The sequence below is a fragment of the Ahaetulla prasina genome, chromosome 1 (genome assembly GCF_028640845.1).
Source record: "Ahaetulla prasina isolate Xishuangbanna chromosome 1, ASM2864084v1, whole genome shotgun sequence".
Taxonomy (NCBI): domain Eukaryota; kingdom Metazoa; phylum Chordata; class Lepidosauria; order Squamata; family Colubridae; genus Ahaetulla; species Ahaetulla prasina.
In genome coordinates, this window is record NC_080539.1 from 173,784,562 (window position 1) to 173,805,781 (window position 21,220).

The following is a 21,220-nucleotide window of genomic DNA, read 5'->3' on the forward strand; positions in this document are numbered from 1 at the left end:
CTTGGGGTGCATATGCCTGGTCTCCATAAAGGCTGTGGGACTGGTGAATTTTACAGTCTATATCATGGTTCTCCAATCTTTTGGCTTGCCTGGGCTGCATTGAGTGAAGAGGAATTTTCTTGGGCTGCATATAAAATATATAATTTAGTTAATATATTGTAATGTACAAGCGTCCTTCCTGGTCTACATAAAGGCTGTGGAACTGATAAAATAAATTTCATTCAAAGCTGGCATTCGAAATGATTTAGATAGTTAAGAAAGGAAACCTCTTATTGTTCTAATAAAAGGGAGAATATTCATATCCTTCAGCTGTCCTGAGCTAGGAAACTTAGAACACCTTTGACTGAGGCTGGTCCCACACCTGGATTTCTCCTATTTGTTCAGTTTCTCATGCCTCACATCATCCCATTTTATTTAAACCATGGGTTGCTGGTTGCAGTTCCTTTAAATATTCTTTTCTTTTAGGAAGCCAGTGCTTTTCAATACTGTTGTTTTATTGTTTAGTCATAAAAAAGCTATAATCCATCTATTTCTCTGTCGCTGCCTCCATCCTTATACAATCTACCAAACTTCATTCTTATTCTGTTATTTTGTGCTGATTTTTCTCTGCCACACTTTCTCAAGGCAAATTCATTGATTTATTTTTCTAATGTAGTAACTTCTCAAATTTATCAGTCTAGGACAGGTCTTCTCTCCTCTCTGCCTCCCTGTACAAAATTACTACTTAAGAAGTCACTGGGTGGAAGAAATAGAAGTGATACAGATTTATTTCACCCCTCCCTCCCGGTGCCCTATTCCAAAGCAACCAGTAAGGAAACATCCATCTTCATTGGTGGCTGACTTCTGAAATGATTGTCTAAGCTGTAGCAGCAGTTTCAAGTTCAATTTTAGAAAGTAGCAGCCGTTGGTAACCAATAGACTGATCTTACAAACACCAGTAACATAACAAGGAGAAGCCTTGCTATCCATGGACACTGACTTCATATGTGCCATTTCTGAATAAGTCCAGATGTTCAACTGGAAAGGGATTCATGGCAATGCTTCCATGGCAGAATGCACACCAGCCCTCCAACATGGCATTCTGGGAGCATAGCTACTAGATAAACAGAAATGGATAGAAAATGGTGGGCTTTAAAAGAGACACCTGTCTACCATGCATGCCTCATAGTGGATGAGTTATGCAGGTGACACAAATGATTCCATCTAGGGCTGTGATGAGGAACCTATGGCATGCGTGCCACAAGTGGCATGCATAGCCATATCAGTGGGCATGCGAGCTCAGCTCCAGCGTGCCTGTGTGCAACGGCCAGCTGATTTTTGGGCCTTCCTCTCCCATGAGAAGTTTGCAAATGGGCCGTTTCTGGCATCCAGAGGAACTCTGGGGTGGGAGGTGGGGAAGGCCATTTTCGCCCTCCCCAAACTCCTAGAGAGGCCCTGGAGGTTGGGGACAGCAAAAAATGGGCCTTCGGCTCCACCAGAAGTTGGCAAATGGGCCGTTTTCAACCTCCGGAGGTCCTCGGGGGGGTGGAGAAGGCCATTTTCACCCCCCAACTCCTAGAAAAGCTCTGTAGCCAGTTGAGAGAGAAAAACGGGCCTACCGGGCCATTGCGTGCCAGGAGCGGGGAGAGGGGGGGTTGCACGCGCATACATGGGGGAGGGGAGCATAGACTTATGGGTGTGGGCATGCACGCATGCAACCCCCCACCCCCCTCCTGGCAGACGATAGCAAAAAGGTTAGCCATCACTGATCTAGGGGATAATTCGTGATGGTATGATGACATGATAGATGTCACCTTCTTGTGGTTTATAGAAATACCTTTGCTCTTCACTAAGGATTTCTTTTTTGGTCTCTTGAGAGCCATTTAAACCAACATAAACCACAGTTGTCTGACTACTCTTTACTATGACTCTAAAATGTGTGCAATTTTATGGACCATTATTTCCTTGCTTATCCTTATTTTCCCCTTCTTTTAAATCACAAACAAAATATGCAATCATGAAATGATTTACCATGGAGATGAAGATGGCAGTATCAAGCCAACCTTAGGTGATCCCTAAAAGATCTAAATAGGATTTAACCTGGTTAGGAATGGGATAGAAAAATACCAGAAATTCCAAGACTATAGGGTAACTTGGAAGGTTTTTTAAAAAATCTGGAAGAAGGTAATGACAAACTAGTTCTGAGAAACTATTTGGACATGGCCATCAAGTCATGAAGAAATTATTTCCACTTGAGCAAGTGATTATCTATTTTATGTAGGTACAAACTATTTTGTTACCTTAACAATACACATCTGTAGAATTATAGGTATTTTGCATTTTAAACTATATGTTTTTGTAAATTTACAACATTCACTTTTTCATAATTCTTCTTTTTTCTTTTTGGTAAATGTAAGCTTGCCAACATTTTTTAAATTTCTTCTTTTCTTGTATCTTAGATAATATGAGATGCTTTTAATGATTGCAAGTTTAGCTACCATGAATAGAAAATACACTGTAATTTATTCCAGTGTGGCTAATATTCCAACAATCAGTCTAATGATTTCAATATCATTTTTTTAAAAATTCAGCTCCCCTTTATAGAGGATGGCTACCACTTTTCCCATAATGGCTTAGCCAAAAGTCGAAGGCGAAGGAGTCTTCTGCACCAGCTACATTTACAGAAAGATCCCAGGGTAAGTGATCCATCGATGGCATCCTTTCTTTCTATTGTAAAAGTTATGCTACCAACCTGAATGACTTTAAAAGGAGAAACATAAGAGATGACTAAACATGATGACTGCATATTGCCTCCAAGACTGAAGTAAGAAACCACTCAGTTTTAATTGCTGGGAGAGAAAACTGGAAAGGAGTTTTTGGCCTAATTCTAAGGTTTCTAAAAAGGCATTTGATTGAATGCTGTGGAAATAGGATGCTGGGTTAAAGAGCCCTTTGATCAAATCCAGAATTTATGTTGCTCAGCATTGATTCCTCCCACTTGGTTTCCAATTGATGAGTGCAACTGAGCAATCAAAGCCCTCTGCCCCCCTCCCCCTTTTAATGTCAATTGCACACACTGCATGCACATAAAAAGAAGCATGGCATTTTGAATCCGTAAACATTATTGAAAATGTCCCCATGTTCTTATGTTATATGTATCATCAGAAATAGGAAATATCCCATTCTGTCTGCAATTCCTTATACCTCTTGGGATTCCTTCCCCCCTCATAATACAGCTATGCAAAGATTCAGACTCAGCTCGAAAAAGTTGCTTCAGTGTCTATAAGCATGCAAACACACATCCGTCTGCAATTATTTAAAGCAACCTCTTCTTTGATCAGGACTGCAAGAAGGCATGGCTGCTTTAAGGAGTTCCAGATGCTACCTGTGTGCTCTAAAGTGTCTTTTGGGGATTGAATCCAAAATATTGCCCTAAAAATAAATCTTTCATTATGATTTGATCAGATGACCTATTATATTAAGCCACCAATAATAGAAGAGGTTGGATGATATTAAAGTATGATAGTCACAAACTGCCTCTCTAACATTACAGTTCCATTGGTTGGCTGAGTTATGGTTTTGCCTATTTATAATGGGTTACAGATATTCAGATTTTCTTCTCCTGGGGAGGGAAGTTGCATTTTCAAACAAAAATGGGCAGTGTTTCTGCTTGTATGCACTTCCCCCTTCCTCCCTGGTTATCTTTTTGAAATAGTTTTGGTGCCATTTACCTTTAATGGCAGTAATCCATCTCCATTTTGTAGGGCTCATGAGCAAAGGACATTTTTTTTGTGTGTGTGGTTGGGGATGATTTCACACAGAGAAAATATGGTTCATTTTAGCTTTTCACTGAACTGTTTCAGTTACTGACTTTGCAAAAGCTATCTTCCTTTATCCTCACACATCACATAAACATTTAGACATGTTTGTCTAAAAAAAATGTTTGCTGTAGTGAGTGGCACACTCCTTTTCCAATTACACAATAATCAAGGATGATAACACTATTACACTTGAGACCCAAAATTCTATGAATTACCTTCCAATGAAAGTAAAAATGCAAGTGATAGTATTTATTACTCATTCCTTGTCTTGCATCATCTGCCCAAAGCAGCTTCTAAAGGTAGTCAAGACTTGTAAGATTTATGTCAGCCCTATAAGGTTGACCAGATAAAGGAACAGACACTGTGTGGATCTAAAGCTACTTTGATTAGAATAGCTAGAAAACCGAACCTTCCATATCTGAATATACTTCCCTACCTCCCTTTTTCAACTTCATGGGAATTGGAATGGGTGTTGCTGCTACTGCTGTCTGAAAGATTTTCCTAAGCCACTTCCTTGGTCTGTGCGCAATCCATATTTATTTGATGGCTACCTTGGCAATGAAACTTCTCTCTGTCCTTCAAAGCTGTTCTCTTCTGTACTTCTTACAATTTCAAATGATAAATATAAATGTTAAGCTGACTTTTAGCAAAGCTCTAGTTTGAATTCATTTGATTCTTACTTCTCCACTAATGAGAACATACAGTTTCAACTCAAATGGGAACCTTCAAAATCAACTTCAGATGATTCCATTTTTACTTTTTGTAATGAATTTTCAAAGCAGGCTGAAATCAGACTAAGCTTGAGAAAATATAGCTATATCTTTATTGGATCGGCAGCTCCTGAGATGTGGACATTTTAAAAATATCTTTTGTCCATATGTTTCTATTACATGTAGGGATGTGGTGGCTCAGTGGCTAAGATGCTGAGCTTGTTGATCAAAAGGTCGGCAGTTCAGCGGTTCGAATCCCTAGTACCATGTAATAGGGTGAGCTCCCGTTACTTGTCCCAGCTTCTGCCAAAAGGACGTAAAAATGCAAGTAGAAAAATAGGGACCACCTTTGGTGGGAAGGTAACAGTGTTCCATGCACCTTTGGCATTTAGTCATGCTGGCCACATGACCACAGAGCCGTCTTTGGACAGCACTGGCTCTTCAGCTTTGAAAAGGAGATGAGCACCACCCCCTAGAGTCAGGAACATCTAGTACATATGTGTGAGGGGAACCTTTACCTTCTATTACATGCAGTTAAGGAAGACAAGAGCATGAAATAAATAATAAGGAGCTGCCTAGAATCCATTTAGATTGAGTGGTGGATTAATTTCATGAATATATGCATGCGTACAAAATATTCATAGGAGCATTCTGTTCCTAACCTGCTTTACAATATGTTCTTAAGGAAAAGATCACCCACAAAGATGAAGCTGAGATGGAAAACCAATGAGAATGGAAGATGCACACTCTCATACTTCTGTAGTGAGTGAGAAGCAATGGGACTACAGCCTGGCTAATGCAACTTTGCTAACTGGAAGAGACAGGAGGAGATGATTCTAACCCTTTTATTGTAAATGAAAACCATTATTGGAAACAAAAAGCTAAATATCAGCTTGTGTTTCTGTCCCAGCAAGGGAGCTAAAGAAAATGAAAACAAAATACCCCGAGGGTCACAGATGGCCAAAGAGGTTTCTTAACAAGAATGCAATTTCATGTTCCTCCAAGCCACATGCTGCCAAGCACTCCCAGAACAATTGTGTTTTGGTTTTCCACATTCATCTCTTCCACTTCTTTTTGAGGAAAGCTACAAAATCAGGTTGGAAGTTTCTAAACACTAAAATATAATCTTCAAGAGCTCTAGGAACAGCCCCATAGGATCCTGAACAGTGGTGGGATTCAAATTTTTTTTTACTACTGGTTCTGTGGGCATGGCTTGGTGGGCATGGCATGGCTTTATGGGCGTGGCAGGGGAAAGATACTGCAAAATCCCCATTTCCTCCCGATCAGCTGGGATTTGGGAGGCGGAGAATAGATGGGGGTGGGGCCAGTCAGAGGTGGTATTTACTGGTTCTCTGAACTACTCAAAATTTCCACTACTGGTTCTCCAGAACTGGTCAGAACCTGCTGAAACCCACCTCTGACCCTGAAGTTTCCTCTCTCACCATGTGTGGGGTGGGAGTTTTGCCCTTGGGAGGCTCTTCAGAATGATAGTGGAAGGCCCTGCCAGTATCAGGGAAGGCAAAACAAGACCATTTAAATGATGTGTCAGACATGAGCATCTGCAGGGAACAAGGGACCAAGTGACATTTCTAGGATCTGTTGTACAAATGATCACATATTGCAATTTTCATCCGTTGTAACTGAATTAAGCCACATTATTTGTGTCACTTGCAGAATAAACTCATGGAACCTGGGATATCATCGTAGCTCTACTGCATGCCTAGTACAGCATCCATAACTGCTTTCAGTCCTTGAGATCTGAAGCCCAACACTGTCTCTTAAGATGCCCCTAAAATGGAGGAAAGGGATATATCAGCCTTAGAGCTGATATATAGCTTGTGCATTAATTTTCCGGCCACAATTTATTTTTAAAACACAAACAAAAGCCAAACATGAAAAAGAGAAGAGAGGAGAAACAGGTATGCAATGGCTCTTTTATCTTGCAATAGTGCAATGAAAGTTGGAGCATTTGTCTGATGCAGATTCTTCTCTCCACACCTTGTTGACCATGGATCCCCTGTGGCCACACATTTCCTCCGATTTTTCATTAGCTGCTCTGACCGAGCTCTAAATCGGCCTTTTAAGCAGCATTTCAGAGAAGGATGGGCTTTAAATCTCTCTGTGTTCCAAAATTAGTCACAGCTAGAAGCCAGCAGATTATAATATATTGAATTATAGGTTAAGTGCCAAACACACAGTACATTTCATTTGATTCTGCCCATTTGGGGCACAACTGCTCCCTACGTCAGCTGCCTTGAAATTTGTGCCTTCCAGATGTGTTAGACCCCAATTCCCCCAATTCCCAGCCAGCACCGTTGCTGGCATTGCTGACTGGGAATTCTGAAAATTGTAGTAATACTAACATCCTAATTTAGAAGGGACCAGGTTGGGAACAGATTTGTGAAATATTTCTGTCGATGAAATTACTTATAAATGAAATTATGTAGATAAATATTGTTCTCATAGAAAACAGTCCCAGAATGGCTGCATATTCTGAAGGCATTCATTTTATATCATTCCAGATTTTAACCAAATATAAATATTTATTGCACAAATTATAATGTTTCTGGCATTACTTACATAATCTTTCACAGTTTGATTCTCTCCTTCAAACCACCCCTAGGGAGCTCATTATGGTAGTAACAATGAGCTTGCCAGTGGTTGTTTGAAGAAGACCAATATTAAAGAAGCGAAGCATTTTCCTTATGGATAGTTTAGTAAAATCAAGCTGACTTCCCACAAATTACCATCCATCTCACTCTGAAAGAATTAGAAGTTCAAATAATAGTAAATTGATAACATAAGAGACAGGTGATCTGAATCTATATGTATGTATGTGAACAAGAGTAAAACAGAGGGAGAGACAGAATTATATTATTATTAACCATGAGCTAATAATTAGAATAAACAAAGGACTAAGCAATGTATGAGCATTAAGGCATTGTGTAAAAAAAAATATCAAATAATTCAGTTCTTGCCTTTCTTTTTCATTTTGTCACTGTTCTGAACTATTGAAGTCCAGAAGAACTGGGTTGCAAAACTGCAGGTGACCACTAGGTGGCAGTAAAGAACAATTTATCTGCATCCTGTTTCTACCATCAAATGGTCATCCGGATTTCTACAGCCTAGATTGGTAATTCTGATTGAAGTAATAGCATGTAGATTTCATCAAGCCACACAAACCTTGGAAACTGATTTCAGGAAAGAAAGGTAACATTTCTCCCAGAATAACTCTCAGCTTCCTGGCAAATAAACTGTGCCGAAAACGCACAAATACACGAGTTCATCACTTACTTTTCAGTTTAAGATGGCTCCGCTATACGCTCCCATGGAGATGTCTTCTGTTCCACACTATTAAATAACTGAAAGCATACAAGTGTTAACTATAGTAAATATGTTTAAAGGATTTTTATAATGTTGTCATGGAAAACAACATCTGTCACCACAGTATAAGACACAATATGGAATCTTTTTGAAAGATGATAATCATTCAAGATCCAGATTATCTGGAAGAAATCCATTCACTTTAGTGGTGGGTTTCAATTTTTTTTTACTACTGGTGGCTTGGTGGGCGTGGCATGGCATGGCTTGGTGGGCATGACTTGGTGGGGAAGGATACTATAAAATCTCCATTCCCACCCCACTCTGGGGGAAGGTTACTGCAAAATCCCCATTTCCTCCCAATCAGCTGGGACTTGGGAGGCGGAGACTAGATGGGGACGGGGCCAGTCAGAATTTTTACTACCGGTTCTCCGAACTACTCAAAATTTCCGCTACCGGTTCTCCAGAACTGGTCAGAACCTGCTGAAACCCACCTCTGGTTCACTTAAAAAATATCTTACATAAGCAAAGGCGAGAGTCTTATGCACATAGGGGAAACAAGTACAGATAAATGTAGGTGTGTGGCGGCCTGTTATTTCCTGCCCAACTTTTATATATTGAGGCTTGAGTTACAGACTGTGGATCTAAAACTAGAAATCTCTCATGCTATCCATTTCTTTTGTCTTCTCAGACATGCTTTATATGTTCACACTCTCTGGGTATCCAAGCAGCTGCAAAGATAAACAGACGTTTGATGAGGTGTGATTATGAATCTAATTGTACTATAAAATTATAAATTAGATTTAGTCAAAAGTAGAATTTTATTTCAAATAAGAAAATACATTCTCCCCCCACCATTCAATGCAGTATGTTTCCCTTGCCTGGCATATTTCTTTTCATTAAACAGAAAAGATTTCTAATTCAGAAATATAACCTGACAAAAGCCATCGTTCAGCAGGAAACACCAGGGAAAGGAGTAAACTAAGCAAATATAGGATACCTATTTGGGCCCTGTTGAGCCAAGTGCATCCCCCTCCTACCTTTTATCTCCATAAAGAAATAGATACGTCTCTATCTATTAAAATAAAATGAAGAGTGAACTGAAATGAAAACTTCTACATGAATCAATGGTGAATTTAGTCCACTTCATATAAAAACAATAAATATAGAAAAGCTAGATAGTAGTATATATGCAGTCTGGTGCTATCCTGCAAATTATCCAGGCTTAATTTTAGCTGCAAGTAATAAACACAAACCAGCTTCCACCACAATTTATGAACAAGGCTAGTCTTCATCAGCCATAGGTTTGGCTTCAGCTGACTCTCTAAACTGTAATTAATTGAAACAGGAGTGGAATGTTGTGAGTGAACAATTGCTAATGAGGAAATTAAACTCACTCTCAGTATATTGAATAATAATTTAGTTTCTTTCTTAATGCATTCAAGCTGCAAAATTGGGCACAGAACCAGGGCCTCTAAAGACTACCAGGGGCTACAGTTTTAGAGGTTGTTTTTAATGCTAGTAAGGTGACAGATCCAACGAGGTTCGCCAATTCATCGTGATGAGTTGGAAATCTTATACTTACCCAGTACTGTGTAGAATTCAAATTATGCACTGGGGTAGTCACATAAAAGGAGAATTAAACAGCGAAGTAATTGAAATGAATAATAAATAAAAGAGGGGGAAGCAAATTTAGAAGCCGAAAAGCCTAATTGCCCCGTAAAGCAAAAAAAAAAGTAGTAGTAGTTTTGTTTAATACGATGGAATAGCATTTACAGTTAGCATTCTTATCAAATTAAAATGTGTTACATTGTCTCATTAATTATGAGGAGGTAGCACAATTCATATGGAAATTAAGAGAATTTTGTTACTGGTAGAGTGCTGCTTATTCAGTGTCATTTCCCCCCCATCCATCCCCAACACTCCCATGGAAGATTCTCTTAAGTTTATTCTAATGGCTCTTACTCAATGTTCTGTCTGTAACCCTTAAAATTTATTCAAGCTTTGTGAGACAAGTTTCTTGCTAAAATACCATCTATTTTTCCACAGAGCCTGATGTGAGGTACAGGGATCAACTGATAGGGTTATACTAGATCCTCCATCCTTGCAGTGCAGCAATTCATCAAGCTTCATCTATAGAATTGTCATTGGCCATGATTTTTGAAACACAATATCTGGGTACGTGCAGTACTCAAAAGACAAAAATCAAATCCTGTCGAAGCCTAGTCCTCTTCCTTTGATTCTTGTCTTTGAGTACTGCATAGATCAGGGGTGTCCAAACTTGGTCCCTTTAAGACTTTTGGACTTCAACTCCCAGAGTTCCTCAGCCAGCTTTGCTGGCTGAGGGACTCTGGGAGTTGAAGTCCAAAAGTCTTAAAGGGACCAAGTTTGGACACCCCTGGCATAGATGGAGGTTGATGGGGTTCAGAACAGTTTCTTAGAAAGTTGAAGGAAATACTAGTTATTTCACAGAAACTTAATTTTGGGATTTTAATTCTCCAAATCCTTAGTCTATATAGTCATGCTAGGTAGGAGTTCCAAAAATTGTGGAGTAACTTATCTAAACTATCCCTTGTAATAGAATGGTCTAATAATTGTTGAAAGAGGTTGGGGAGAGTAGATTAAGGAAATCTCCAGTTTGGTGAAGAATCCAGAATAAACATCTGGAGAAGGTTTTCAAGACTTCTCTTAAACAAAGCTAATAAAGGGAAGCCCATCACATCTCTGGGTAATTCATTCCACTGTCTCTTATTGATAGGCTGTTTTATTCTCTCCCCTCCCCCCAAAAAAAGTTCATTCGAAATCTGCCTTCCTATAATTTAAAAACATAATTGTATTCCTTGCATCTTGGAATAAGAAGCAACTGGTTTTGACCTTCTTCTGTGTTACATCCTTTCAGGTATTTGAAAAGTGCGGTTAAATGTTTTTAAACCTTTCTTAAAGCTAAACATACGTCAACATTTTTCATAGATCCCTCTCCCTCACAATTTTTTGAGAGCTCAGTTATTGTTATAATCTTCACCAACGGTGAGGAAGGTGTCTTTCTGTGGATCTGATGCAAGTGTTAAAGATCTCTTGTACGTATCATGACTCCATCTGGTGGACACCTCTTCAGTCACTCATTGAGGAGCAATTTGATCCTGGCAACTTTGGGAAATATCTTTGACTCATCTGTCTGGGATGGATTCTCCCTTCATTTCTAAAAATGATACTGAGCACCTACTCAAATACAGGAACTGTTGCGCCCAAAGGTTGTTAGCTTAGTCAGCCAATGGGTAAAATCCCCATAGAAAGAATAGAAACTAAGAGTACTTGTACAACCAATGGAGAGGGACCACTGCTGTTCTCCCAAAGCACAATGCATTTTCTGGATGGCAAAGACTGCTTTGGATTACTTATTTTTTTAATTAAATAATATTCCGAAATAGCTCCCCATAAATGCAAAAAATATTTTTTTAAAGAGGCTTTAAAATATATTCAATATGCAGCTTAAATCCTAAAATAGCCAAATAGAAATTAATTTGCCATAAAATGAATACTTGTGAAACAAATAAAGATGAGGAAGACAAGTGGTATGACTTTAATTCTTCGCAATACTTTCAGAATTATTTTTGCTTGCACTTATACGAAGCTCAATATTGAGTGTAGACTCTTTTGGCATTGGATGCAGTGAGAGATTGGTTTTCTGTTTAGCACATTAAGCTGATGAATGAAGCAAGAAAGAAGTGGATGACAAGAGCTGTGTACCTAAGCTGAATTTACTGTTTTGTTGTCCTGACCTAAATGTCTGGGTCCAATTCATGTATTTAATTCCCAGTTCTTTCTCTTCTTCATGAAGTTAAATCCAGCATATTGTATTTATAAGCAATTTGAATCAGAAATCTTTAGAGAACAAAGTATTGTCCAGTATGGTCCTTCCCCTTGGATGCCTTCAGTCTCAAAGCAGTCTAAACAATTAGTTCATGGGTGGGTCATGTAATATATAGAAGAAGAACTGGATTTCTCCCTCCTCTCCAAAGGCTTAGAATGTATTTTCTCCCTCCTTCTACTATACACAACACAGTATTAATACTCTGGTCAGTTTCACTGTACCTGAAATTAAAAGTTTATGACAGACCAATCTCTCCAAATGCTCTCAACATTTAAAATATCTTCCCTGTCAATGCTCATGATCCTCTTTTTGAAATTCAGTTTGTTGTTGTTGTTGTATATTGTGTATTCAAGTTTGCTTGCACAAAATTCTCTAGTGGGATGATGTGGTGGCTAAAGTGTTTTCTGAGACGGGGGAAGGGAGGAGGAAGAGGAAAGGATGGGCCTCGTTTCAGCTCCACCCTCAATGATCAACCCTAACTGTGTAGCTTTGGGTCAGTCTCCCTCACTCCAATTCATCTCAGAGGGTCATTGTTATTGTAGGAATAACAAGAAGTTAAGGGGTGTGCATAAGTGCACCCGCGTGCCTACCATCCCTGTCCTAATATTCCTTTTTTTACTTACTCTTTTCATTTATCCAAATTATGTTTATACTTTTACCTGTTATGTTATATATGATTGACAAATAAATAAATAAATAAATAAATAAATAAATAAATAAATAAATAAATAAATAAATAAGTTAAACTCCATTTAAGTCCTGTTGCACATCTGGAGAACAGGAAATATGTAAATCTGAAAAACAAACAAATAAATAGCTGAGGTGTCTATCCAAATCTGTTGGACAACTTCCATAATCACGATTTGCCCATTTAGATCAGATAAAAATTTGGAGTGCTATCTTGTTTATTGGTAGGATGCAATTTATTTCCCTGTGGTAGTACTAAATCAGTGAAGTCATTTATTCTAGGTACAGACCAATTTCTGTTTGGGCATTTGGTCAGGTGACTTATCCTCAAAGTGCTGAAACCGGTCACAGAAACAGCCATCATAATCAATACTTAGCTAGAGTAACTATCTAAAAACATTTAATTTTGTAGAGACTCAATTATCTTGGGTACCTTTCATACAGGGATTTCTTTGGCACAGATAAAACCTGATATTGGCACAAAGCTTTTAAGCTCACCTGAAGTGTGAGTGGGTGGTTACCACTTAAAACATTAATGAGGAATGGATTTCCTGTTGGTTTTTTTTCCTCTACAGTTTCAAAAGTAGATACTGCTTTAGCTAGACGGTTATTTAGACCAGCTGAGGAAAAATTAATCTGAGGACTAAAAGCAGTGTCACTTCTAAACTAGTGTTCCTTTAATGCTGTATTCCACATCTTCCACAGTTAAGCTTCTTGATTTACATTTACATTTACACTGCACAATGGGAAGTGCAAATATCAGTCTTATCAATTTAAGACTAAAGCGATTCAAGGAAAACCCACTAATTTCACCTAAAACTGTATTAATGTCTCCCCTCAGTTACTTTTTCACAAACTTCTTTTTTTACTATATTAGGCCTAACACTGCAGGCAACACACAATTGCTTTCCCCCCAGATTTGAGGAGATTGATCCAATTTTGTATCTGGAAGGAACAACATTATTGAACAAATCTTTTTAATCTCAGGCCAGGAATTTAATGCTAGAAATAACAGCTTCTGGGCCACTCTTTCTCATCGCTTTGAACCTGGGTTTTTTGTTTTTTTTATTAAATGAATTCTTCATTGTTTCTGTGACATGAAAGCACTGGGGTGAAACAAAAAGGAAGAGGGAAAAACATTACTTTGCATTCTGAGAACATTCTTCATATTTTCTGCATGCACAATCAGGGTGTTTGGTTGTGAACAGTAAAGATATTTGAAGAGAATCAATTGAAAACTAGTACAACAGTACATGTTTAAAAAAATAGAATTGGTGAATTTCAAAACTATACTGTTACAAGCTGCCTTCTCTCAAATACTATTATTTTAATATCAATTATTGGGTTAAGTACCATTTCAAAATCAATTTCTAATCCTGGAATAACAACTACTGGCAAGTTCTAAGTTTATCCCCTGATTTATTTATTTATTTTAGGAAATGACAGGATGCATAAAAATCCAAAATTCAAGTGGGAAAACGAAATAGGATCAAGACTGAAAAGCCTGTAAATAAATTATTCTTAGAAAAATGTGTGGTTCAAATTTTGAAATCAAAACTGATACATAATTCATTGCTTTTTTCTATGAGAATAAGAAGCAAAAACTCTTTGGATTTTTCGCCCCAGTGTTTCTCAGAGTACAGATTGCTTCTCCAGAGGGGATTGGAGGCTAAAACATATGAAGAATGGTTGCAGGAATTAGGTTTGTCTAGGCTAGTAAAAAGAAGGGCATGGGGTAATATGTCAACAGTATTCCAATATTTCAGGGGCTGTCACAAGGAAGAGGGGGTCAACCTATTTTCCAGAGCATCAGAAAGCAAAACAAGAAATCCCGCTCCTGTCAATAGCGGTGTCCCCCAAGGCAGCATTCTAGGGCCAACACTCTTCATATTATACATTAACGACCTCTGTGACCATATTATAAGTAATTGTGTTCTCTTTGCCGATGATGTAGAACTATTTAACACTACCAACAGTGTGGCTACCCTTCAAAAAGACCTTGACTTCGTGTCAGCATGGTCAAAAATTTGGCAACTCCAAATCTCAACCAGCAAATGCTCTGTCTTACACATTGGAAAAAAGAATCAGAACACTAAATATAAGCTTGATGGACATTACCTTGTAGATGACCCTCACCCCGTCAAAGACCTTGGAGTTCTCATATCAAACGATCTAAGTGCCAAAGGCCACTGCAACTACACCGCCAAAAAGGCTTTAAGAATTGTAAACTTAATCTTGCGTAGCTTCTTCTCCAGAAAGATTACACTACTAACCAGAGCATACAAAACATTTGCTAGACCAATTCTCAAATACAGCTCGCCTGTCTGGAACCCACACCTCATTTCGGACATTAATACAATTGAGCGTGTCCAGAAATATTTTACAAGAAGAGTTCTCCACTCCTCTGTTTACAACAAAATACCTTATGCCACCAGACTTGAAATCCTGGGTTTAGAAAATTTAGAACTCCGCCGCCTTCGGCATGACCTGAGTATAACTTATAAGATCATCTGCTACAATGTCCTTCCTGTCAAAGACTATTTCAGCTTCAATCGCAACAATACATGAGCACACAATAAATTTAAACTTAATGTGAACCGCTCCAATCTTGATTGTAGAAAATATGACTTCAGTAACAGAGTTGTTAATGCCTGGAGTGGACTACCTGACTCTGTGGTCTCTTCCCAAAATCCCCAAAGCTTTAATCAATGACTATCTACTATTGACCTCACCCCATTCCTAAGAGGTCTGTAAAACCAGCGTGCCTACCGTTCCTGTCCTAATGTTCCCTTTGATTGTATCCAATTTGTATGGTTATTTTATGCTTATACTTATATATACTGTTGTGTTTGACAAATAAATAAATAAATAAAAAACAATGGATGCAAAGTAGTCAAGGAGAGAAACAACCTAGAATTAAAGAGAAACTCACTAACAGTGAGAACAGTTAACAATTAGTGGAATGGCTTGCCTTCAGAAGTTGTGGGTGCTTCATCACTGGAAGTTTTTAAGAAGAAATTGGAACAGCTATTTGTCCAGAATGGTATAGGGACTCCTACTTGTGTCGGGGATTGGACTAAAAGACCTCTACAGTCCTTTCAAACTACTTATTCTGAGTAGAAAAAACTGTTCCATTAGCAAGAATTGTTTGCAATTTCCAGAAGCAGTTGTTCAGTTTGTGGAATGCTTAACCAGGACAATTTTTGGATAGCTGAAATAAAAAAGACTTTCTTTCAACGTCCTCTCTCAATATTTGTTGTCCTTTTTGTAGATCCCAAATCTGTTCTCTTATTTTTCTTGCTTTCAATTCATAGGTCTTGGATCCTGGTTTGTCTAGAATAGTACAGTGGTTCTCAACCTTTTTTTTCACCACAGACCCCCTTAAAATACCTTTTGGGGCCTCGGACCATGGCCACGGAGCACCAAGTCTTGACTCAAGATTTAAATCATAACATTTCTTCAAGCCATTGCAGATCCTCTGTGATGACATTGCATCCTCCCAAGGGTTTGTGGACTACAGGTTGAGAACCATTGGAATAGTATAATCAGATTTGGGGTACAACTGGGCTTGGATTATATTCATGACTTATGACGTACTAGCCAAAACAGACTGGTACTGCCCTTATTATTAACAAGAAATACCCCATGTGATTAAAATTGGTAATTTACTGAATGTCTTCTCAATTTCATTAAAAAGCATTATGTGGAAGCCACCATTAGTTTGGGTAGCAAAAATCAGTACAGTTAGACCCATCTTGTAATGCCCATAGTGTATGGAATATTGCAACCTGGAAATGGTAAAGTACTTCCCTTAATGAATCAAATAAAATAACAATACATAGGCTGTACATCTGAGGAATTAAGAAAAGAGAGAGGATAAATAGATTTAAATAAGGTTCATCTTATCTTGTAGAGTGGAGTGGTAAATGCATGCAGGAAACTGAAAATGTAACATTAATTACCAATGAAAGAGATAATAGTGCTCATTAGAAACCATCAGTTGAAGCTGTTCTAAATATATATGAAAATAGGAATTGATAGGTTCATGAAATTATACGTTTTTATTACAATGAATGGTGTTAGTGGACATGTTTGGGAAAGTTGAGGAGTTAAGGGAAAATTGTGCAATAGTCTGAATGAAAATGATCCAGGCAGAAATGTATTTTGGAGGATGATATGGAGGATGTAAAGATATAATAAGATACAAAAAAAGTGACTGGGTCATCCAGAAACCCAAGAATAAATCAGAATTTTGATTGAGGATTGCTTAGTTTATCCTGAAATATGACATTTAAGCATAAATCAATTTGTATGTATACGTGGCAAATCCCAAAGTATTACTGTGTTGATTGTTTATAATGAAAACTTGAAAGAATGAAGAAAAAATGCAAGGATAGTGAGGATTTTGAATTTAGTATATATAATCCCAAGAATGGGAAGCTGTTATGGAAGAAAAGGAAAAATGTGAAAGAAACTAGAATGAAAGAAAAATGATTGAAGAAAGTAGAGTTGTTACAAATCAATACTAAAATTAGTTTTATCTCTCAACAGAATAAATAGAAAATGGACGTAGAGAAATAGAATGTGAAAGCTGCTTGGGATATATTGAAAAGAATCACTATACAGAGTTCCATAGATTGGGAGGGGGGGGCTATGCTAATAGGAAATATGAAAAAAGATGGTTAGGGGAATGATTAACTGGAAGGGGCTGCGGATGGGGAAAATAATAATAAAATGCATATAATAAAAATGATGGCAAGAAAATGAGCAAGATGAAATTGATATTAAGAAACACTGAATTTATATGGGGATGCTATTCTGTTGGCTGAAAACCTGCATGATTTGCAGAAAATGTTCGAGAGATTTATCTATCTTGCTTTATTGTATAATGCAATAAAGAGGAGACCTCTGAAGCCAAGTTACTTACGCTCAACAGGTAAAACTGACTAACATAAATGAAAAAAAACACAAGTCAGCAGCTGAATCACTGTACATTTGGCAGAATGTTTACCGAAGGTGGGAAGTGAGACATTTCATGACCTGCAATTACTGATAAAAGATAGTGGGCAGTATGTTATCTGTTCTGAGAAATGAACGTGTGCTGAAAGATGTGAAAATGTCTGTGAGAGAGTACATTTCTGTTCACATTATTAGTTGGAAGTGAGAGCTTTGTGCATCAGGAGAATAAGTAAGCTGAATGCAGTGGGAATGGGAAAACAAGAAGAACTGGCTCAAGAATGAATTGAGCGACTGCCAGGAAAGAGGTATGGTTATGGTAGCTTGGTCCTAGAAGTAGAAGGAATGGTGATTGAACTTTAAAATAAATAGATGAAGAATTAATGGGTTGGAGTTAAGGGCAAGACCAAGAAGGCAGTGCCTGGATAGAATGAGAAGGCACTCAAGAACAAAGAGGTGATTAGTTAATCAGAACAGAAGACCGTAGATGAATCTGTATGTAAACATGGTAGATAGGGGACAATGTTTTACAAAGATAGAAAGATGTGAAGAGATATATTGAATGATATAAGTGTAAACTAATTTTAATTATATTATATATTCTTTTCCTTATCTTGTGCCTTAAATGTCTTTGCCTTACAGTTTCTTTACTCCTTTTCATGCATATAATGAGTGGATTATTCGTAGTAGCACAGCCATCACCACATAGTAGGTATTTACTGCTAGGCCATAAGAATAGACTTTTTAAACTAGCCAGGATGAACTGGAAATACCATTCACTCTAAACAATATGTTTGACATGTTTTCTTCCCAAGTTATTGTTGGCTTTGCTGAGAAACGTTTCAGAAAGGTATGCGCATTGAAACACACCCATTATGTGGGAGTTAATTATAGCAGTCCCAGGAAAACCGTAGAAAGGGGTTTGGTTGATTTGCAGTAAGGCATCTAATACTGCAACATCTAGAGATATTTCATATTGATGCTTAGAGGACAACATGCTATTATTCAGAGTGTATTTCAAGAGGAAATATGGGCTATTAGTGGACAGTGAAGTGGAAGAAATCATGTACGGATGAAATAGGAAGAGATGAGAGGAGCATGAGAAATTGGAATGGTAAAAGGGATACATTTAGGATTTTATTTTAAAAAAGCGTTCTACATTGCCCATTTGAAGACTGATGTGCCTCAGTTCCCCTTAGCATGACCAAGGAAGAGGAAATATATCCCTCAAAAACAAGATATCAAATGACATCAAACTTGGGAATGTTAATTGATCTCTGTATATAGTTATGAGAAATTCAAAATAATGAGTATCATTTCAGTTCAGATAAAATGCATCTTGTCAAGCATTATCTTTAGTGCTTGCATTAGCAGCCATCTAAAAGGAGATGGTCATTTGCAAGGTAGATCACATCACCAGCCTAGTTCCCCTAGAGACCTGCAAAGGTATCTATTTTATTTTTGCTCCTTTCATGGACTATATGTTTATTTCAGTCCATTTCTGCATACATTTTCACATCTGGCAAAAATGCACACCCATAAGTAATCAAATATATTTGTGGGTTTGGGGAGAAGCATGGAACTGGCCTATTTTCACTGAATAGGCAGTAAACAAGGAGTTATGATAGGTCTTTAATGATTATATTTTATTTTGAATGGAAGAGCAGATATCATCATAATCATCACCAGCAAATATTAATATGAATTTCAGATAGTAATAATGAATGTTTAACAGGGCAAAATACATAAAGTAGCCATGGGATTTGGCAATATCACTATTGCATTGAATTTCTTCTACTTTCATTCCCAATAACCTCTCCAGAAATTCTTCTCTGGAAAATATTTTGGAGATGTATGAAGGTCAGTTGACTGTATGGATAAAAATTTCCATCTATTTTTTTTATTTTATTTTTATTTTATTTTGTCACAACAGTATATATAAGCATAAGCATGAAAGTAACCATATAATATATAGGCATATATATAAGCATAAGTATGTAATAACTATATTAATTGGATATAATGAGAGGAAACAATAGGACAGGAATGGTAGGCACGTTTGTGCTCTTATGCACGTCCCTTACAGACCTCTTAGGAATGGGGTGAGGTCAATAGTAGACAGTTTTTGGTTAAAGCTTTGGGGATTTTGAGAAGAGACCACAGAGTCAGGTAGTGTGTTCCAAGCATTAACAACTCTGTTACAGAAGTCATATTTTCTGCAATCAAGATTGAAGTGGTTCACATTAAGTTTAAATCTATTGTTTGCTCTTGTATTGTTGTAATTGAAGCTGAAGTAGTCTTTAACAGGAAGGACATTGCAATAGATGATTCTATGAGTTAAACACAGGTCCTGTCGAAGGTGGCGGAGTTCTAAGTTTTCTAAATGCAAGATTTCAAGTCTGGTGGCATAAGGTATTTTGTTGTATTCAGAGGAGTGGAGAACTCTTCTTGTAAAATATTTCTGGACACGTTCAATTGTATTGATGTCTGAAATGTGGTATGGGTTCCAGACAGGCGAGCTGTATTCAAGAATTGGTCTAGCAAATGTTTTATAAGCTCTGGTTAGTAGTGTAGTGTTTCTGGAGAAGAAGCTACTCAATATTAAGTTTACAACTCTTAAAGCCTTTTTTGCGATGTAGTTGCAGTGAGCTTTGGCACTTAGATCATTGGATATGAAAAGGGGTCATCTGTAAGGTAATGTCCATCAAGTTTGTATTTAGTATTTAGATTCTTTTTTCCAATGTGTAAGACAGAGCATTTGCTGGTTGAGATTTGGAGTTGCCAAGTTTTTGACCATTCTGACACAAAGTCAAGGTCTTTTTGAAGGGTAGCTGTATTGTTGGTAGTGTTAAATAGTTTGACATCATCAGCGAAGAAAACACAATTACTTTTAATATGGTCACAGTGATCTTTAATGTATAATATGAAGAATGTTGGTCCAAGAACAGTGCCTTGGGGAACGCCACTATTGACAGGAAAAGGATTTGATAGGGTACTGCCTATTTTGACCACTTGTTGTCTGTTTGACAGGAACGTTGATATCCAATTGTGGAGGGGTCCTGAGATGTCGTAGGATTTTAATTTTAGGAGAAGTTTGTCACGTACCACTGAGTTAAAAATCTATGTAAATTGCATCTATTGTTTTGACTTGATCTACAACAAGAACAACAAAAATGAAGAATAAAACAAATGCCAGTGAGAGGGAGGAGAAACAGTAAGAAAAAGGGCTAAGGAGATTAATATTATGATTGGATGTTTTCAATTCACATCAAGTCATATTCAAATTATATTCAATTATATTCAAATCATATTCAAATTAGTATAAATATTAAGCAGAGTTGCATTTCTGTGTGCTTGGGCACATTTCAAGCATAGAAATGCAAATTGTTTCATTAAATGCTGCACCTTTACCTAGTGCAATGGCTCTCAACCTTTTCTTCACCACGGATCCCCTTTAATTACCTTTTGGGGATATGGTTCCCCAAGACTTAACTCGATATTTAAATCATACATTTATTCAAGCCTTTGTGGAAACCCCTGTGATGACATCATCCCAGGGGTCCTCGGACCACATTCTCAACCACTGACCTAGTCTCTTTTACGCTATTGGTCTTTAGTCACTCAATCTGATGACAGAGGACCTGGTGAGCAAATAAGATAAAAGGAGTTCAGGCGGCAAAAGGGAACTTATTGTCGTGTCCCACTCCTCCGCTGACGGCCGGGCCAGGAAAGTCCATATCAAGCGTGCCTCTGCAGCTCTGCCAAAGTCCTATCAGAGTTCTCAAGGCAGGCAGGAGACCAGGAAGTGACTTCAGCAATCCAAGTTAGACTTTGCCTGACTCAGAAAATGCCAGAAAGCAGATCCTTTATATAGG

The 21,220-nt window shown here is 37.7% G+C and overlaps 1 protein-coding gene across 2 annotated transcripts in view; it reads left to right on the forward strand.

Annotated features, from left to right (window-relative positions):
- The window catches only part of PCSK2 (proprotein convertase subtilisin/kexin type 2), a 137,561-nt gene that overhangs the window by 22,722 nt on the left and 93,619 nt on the right, over positions 1-21,220 (forward strand). For both annotated transcript variants that reach the window (XM_058181983.1, XM_058181991.1), the window contains exon 2: positions 2,571-2,675. In XM_058181983.1, coding sequence (XP_058037966.1) covers positions 2,571-2,675 — 105 coding nt within the window. The remainder of the gene's footprint in view (positions 1-2,570; positions 2,676-21,220) is intronic.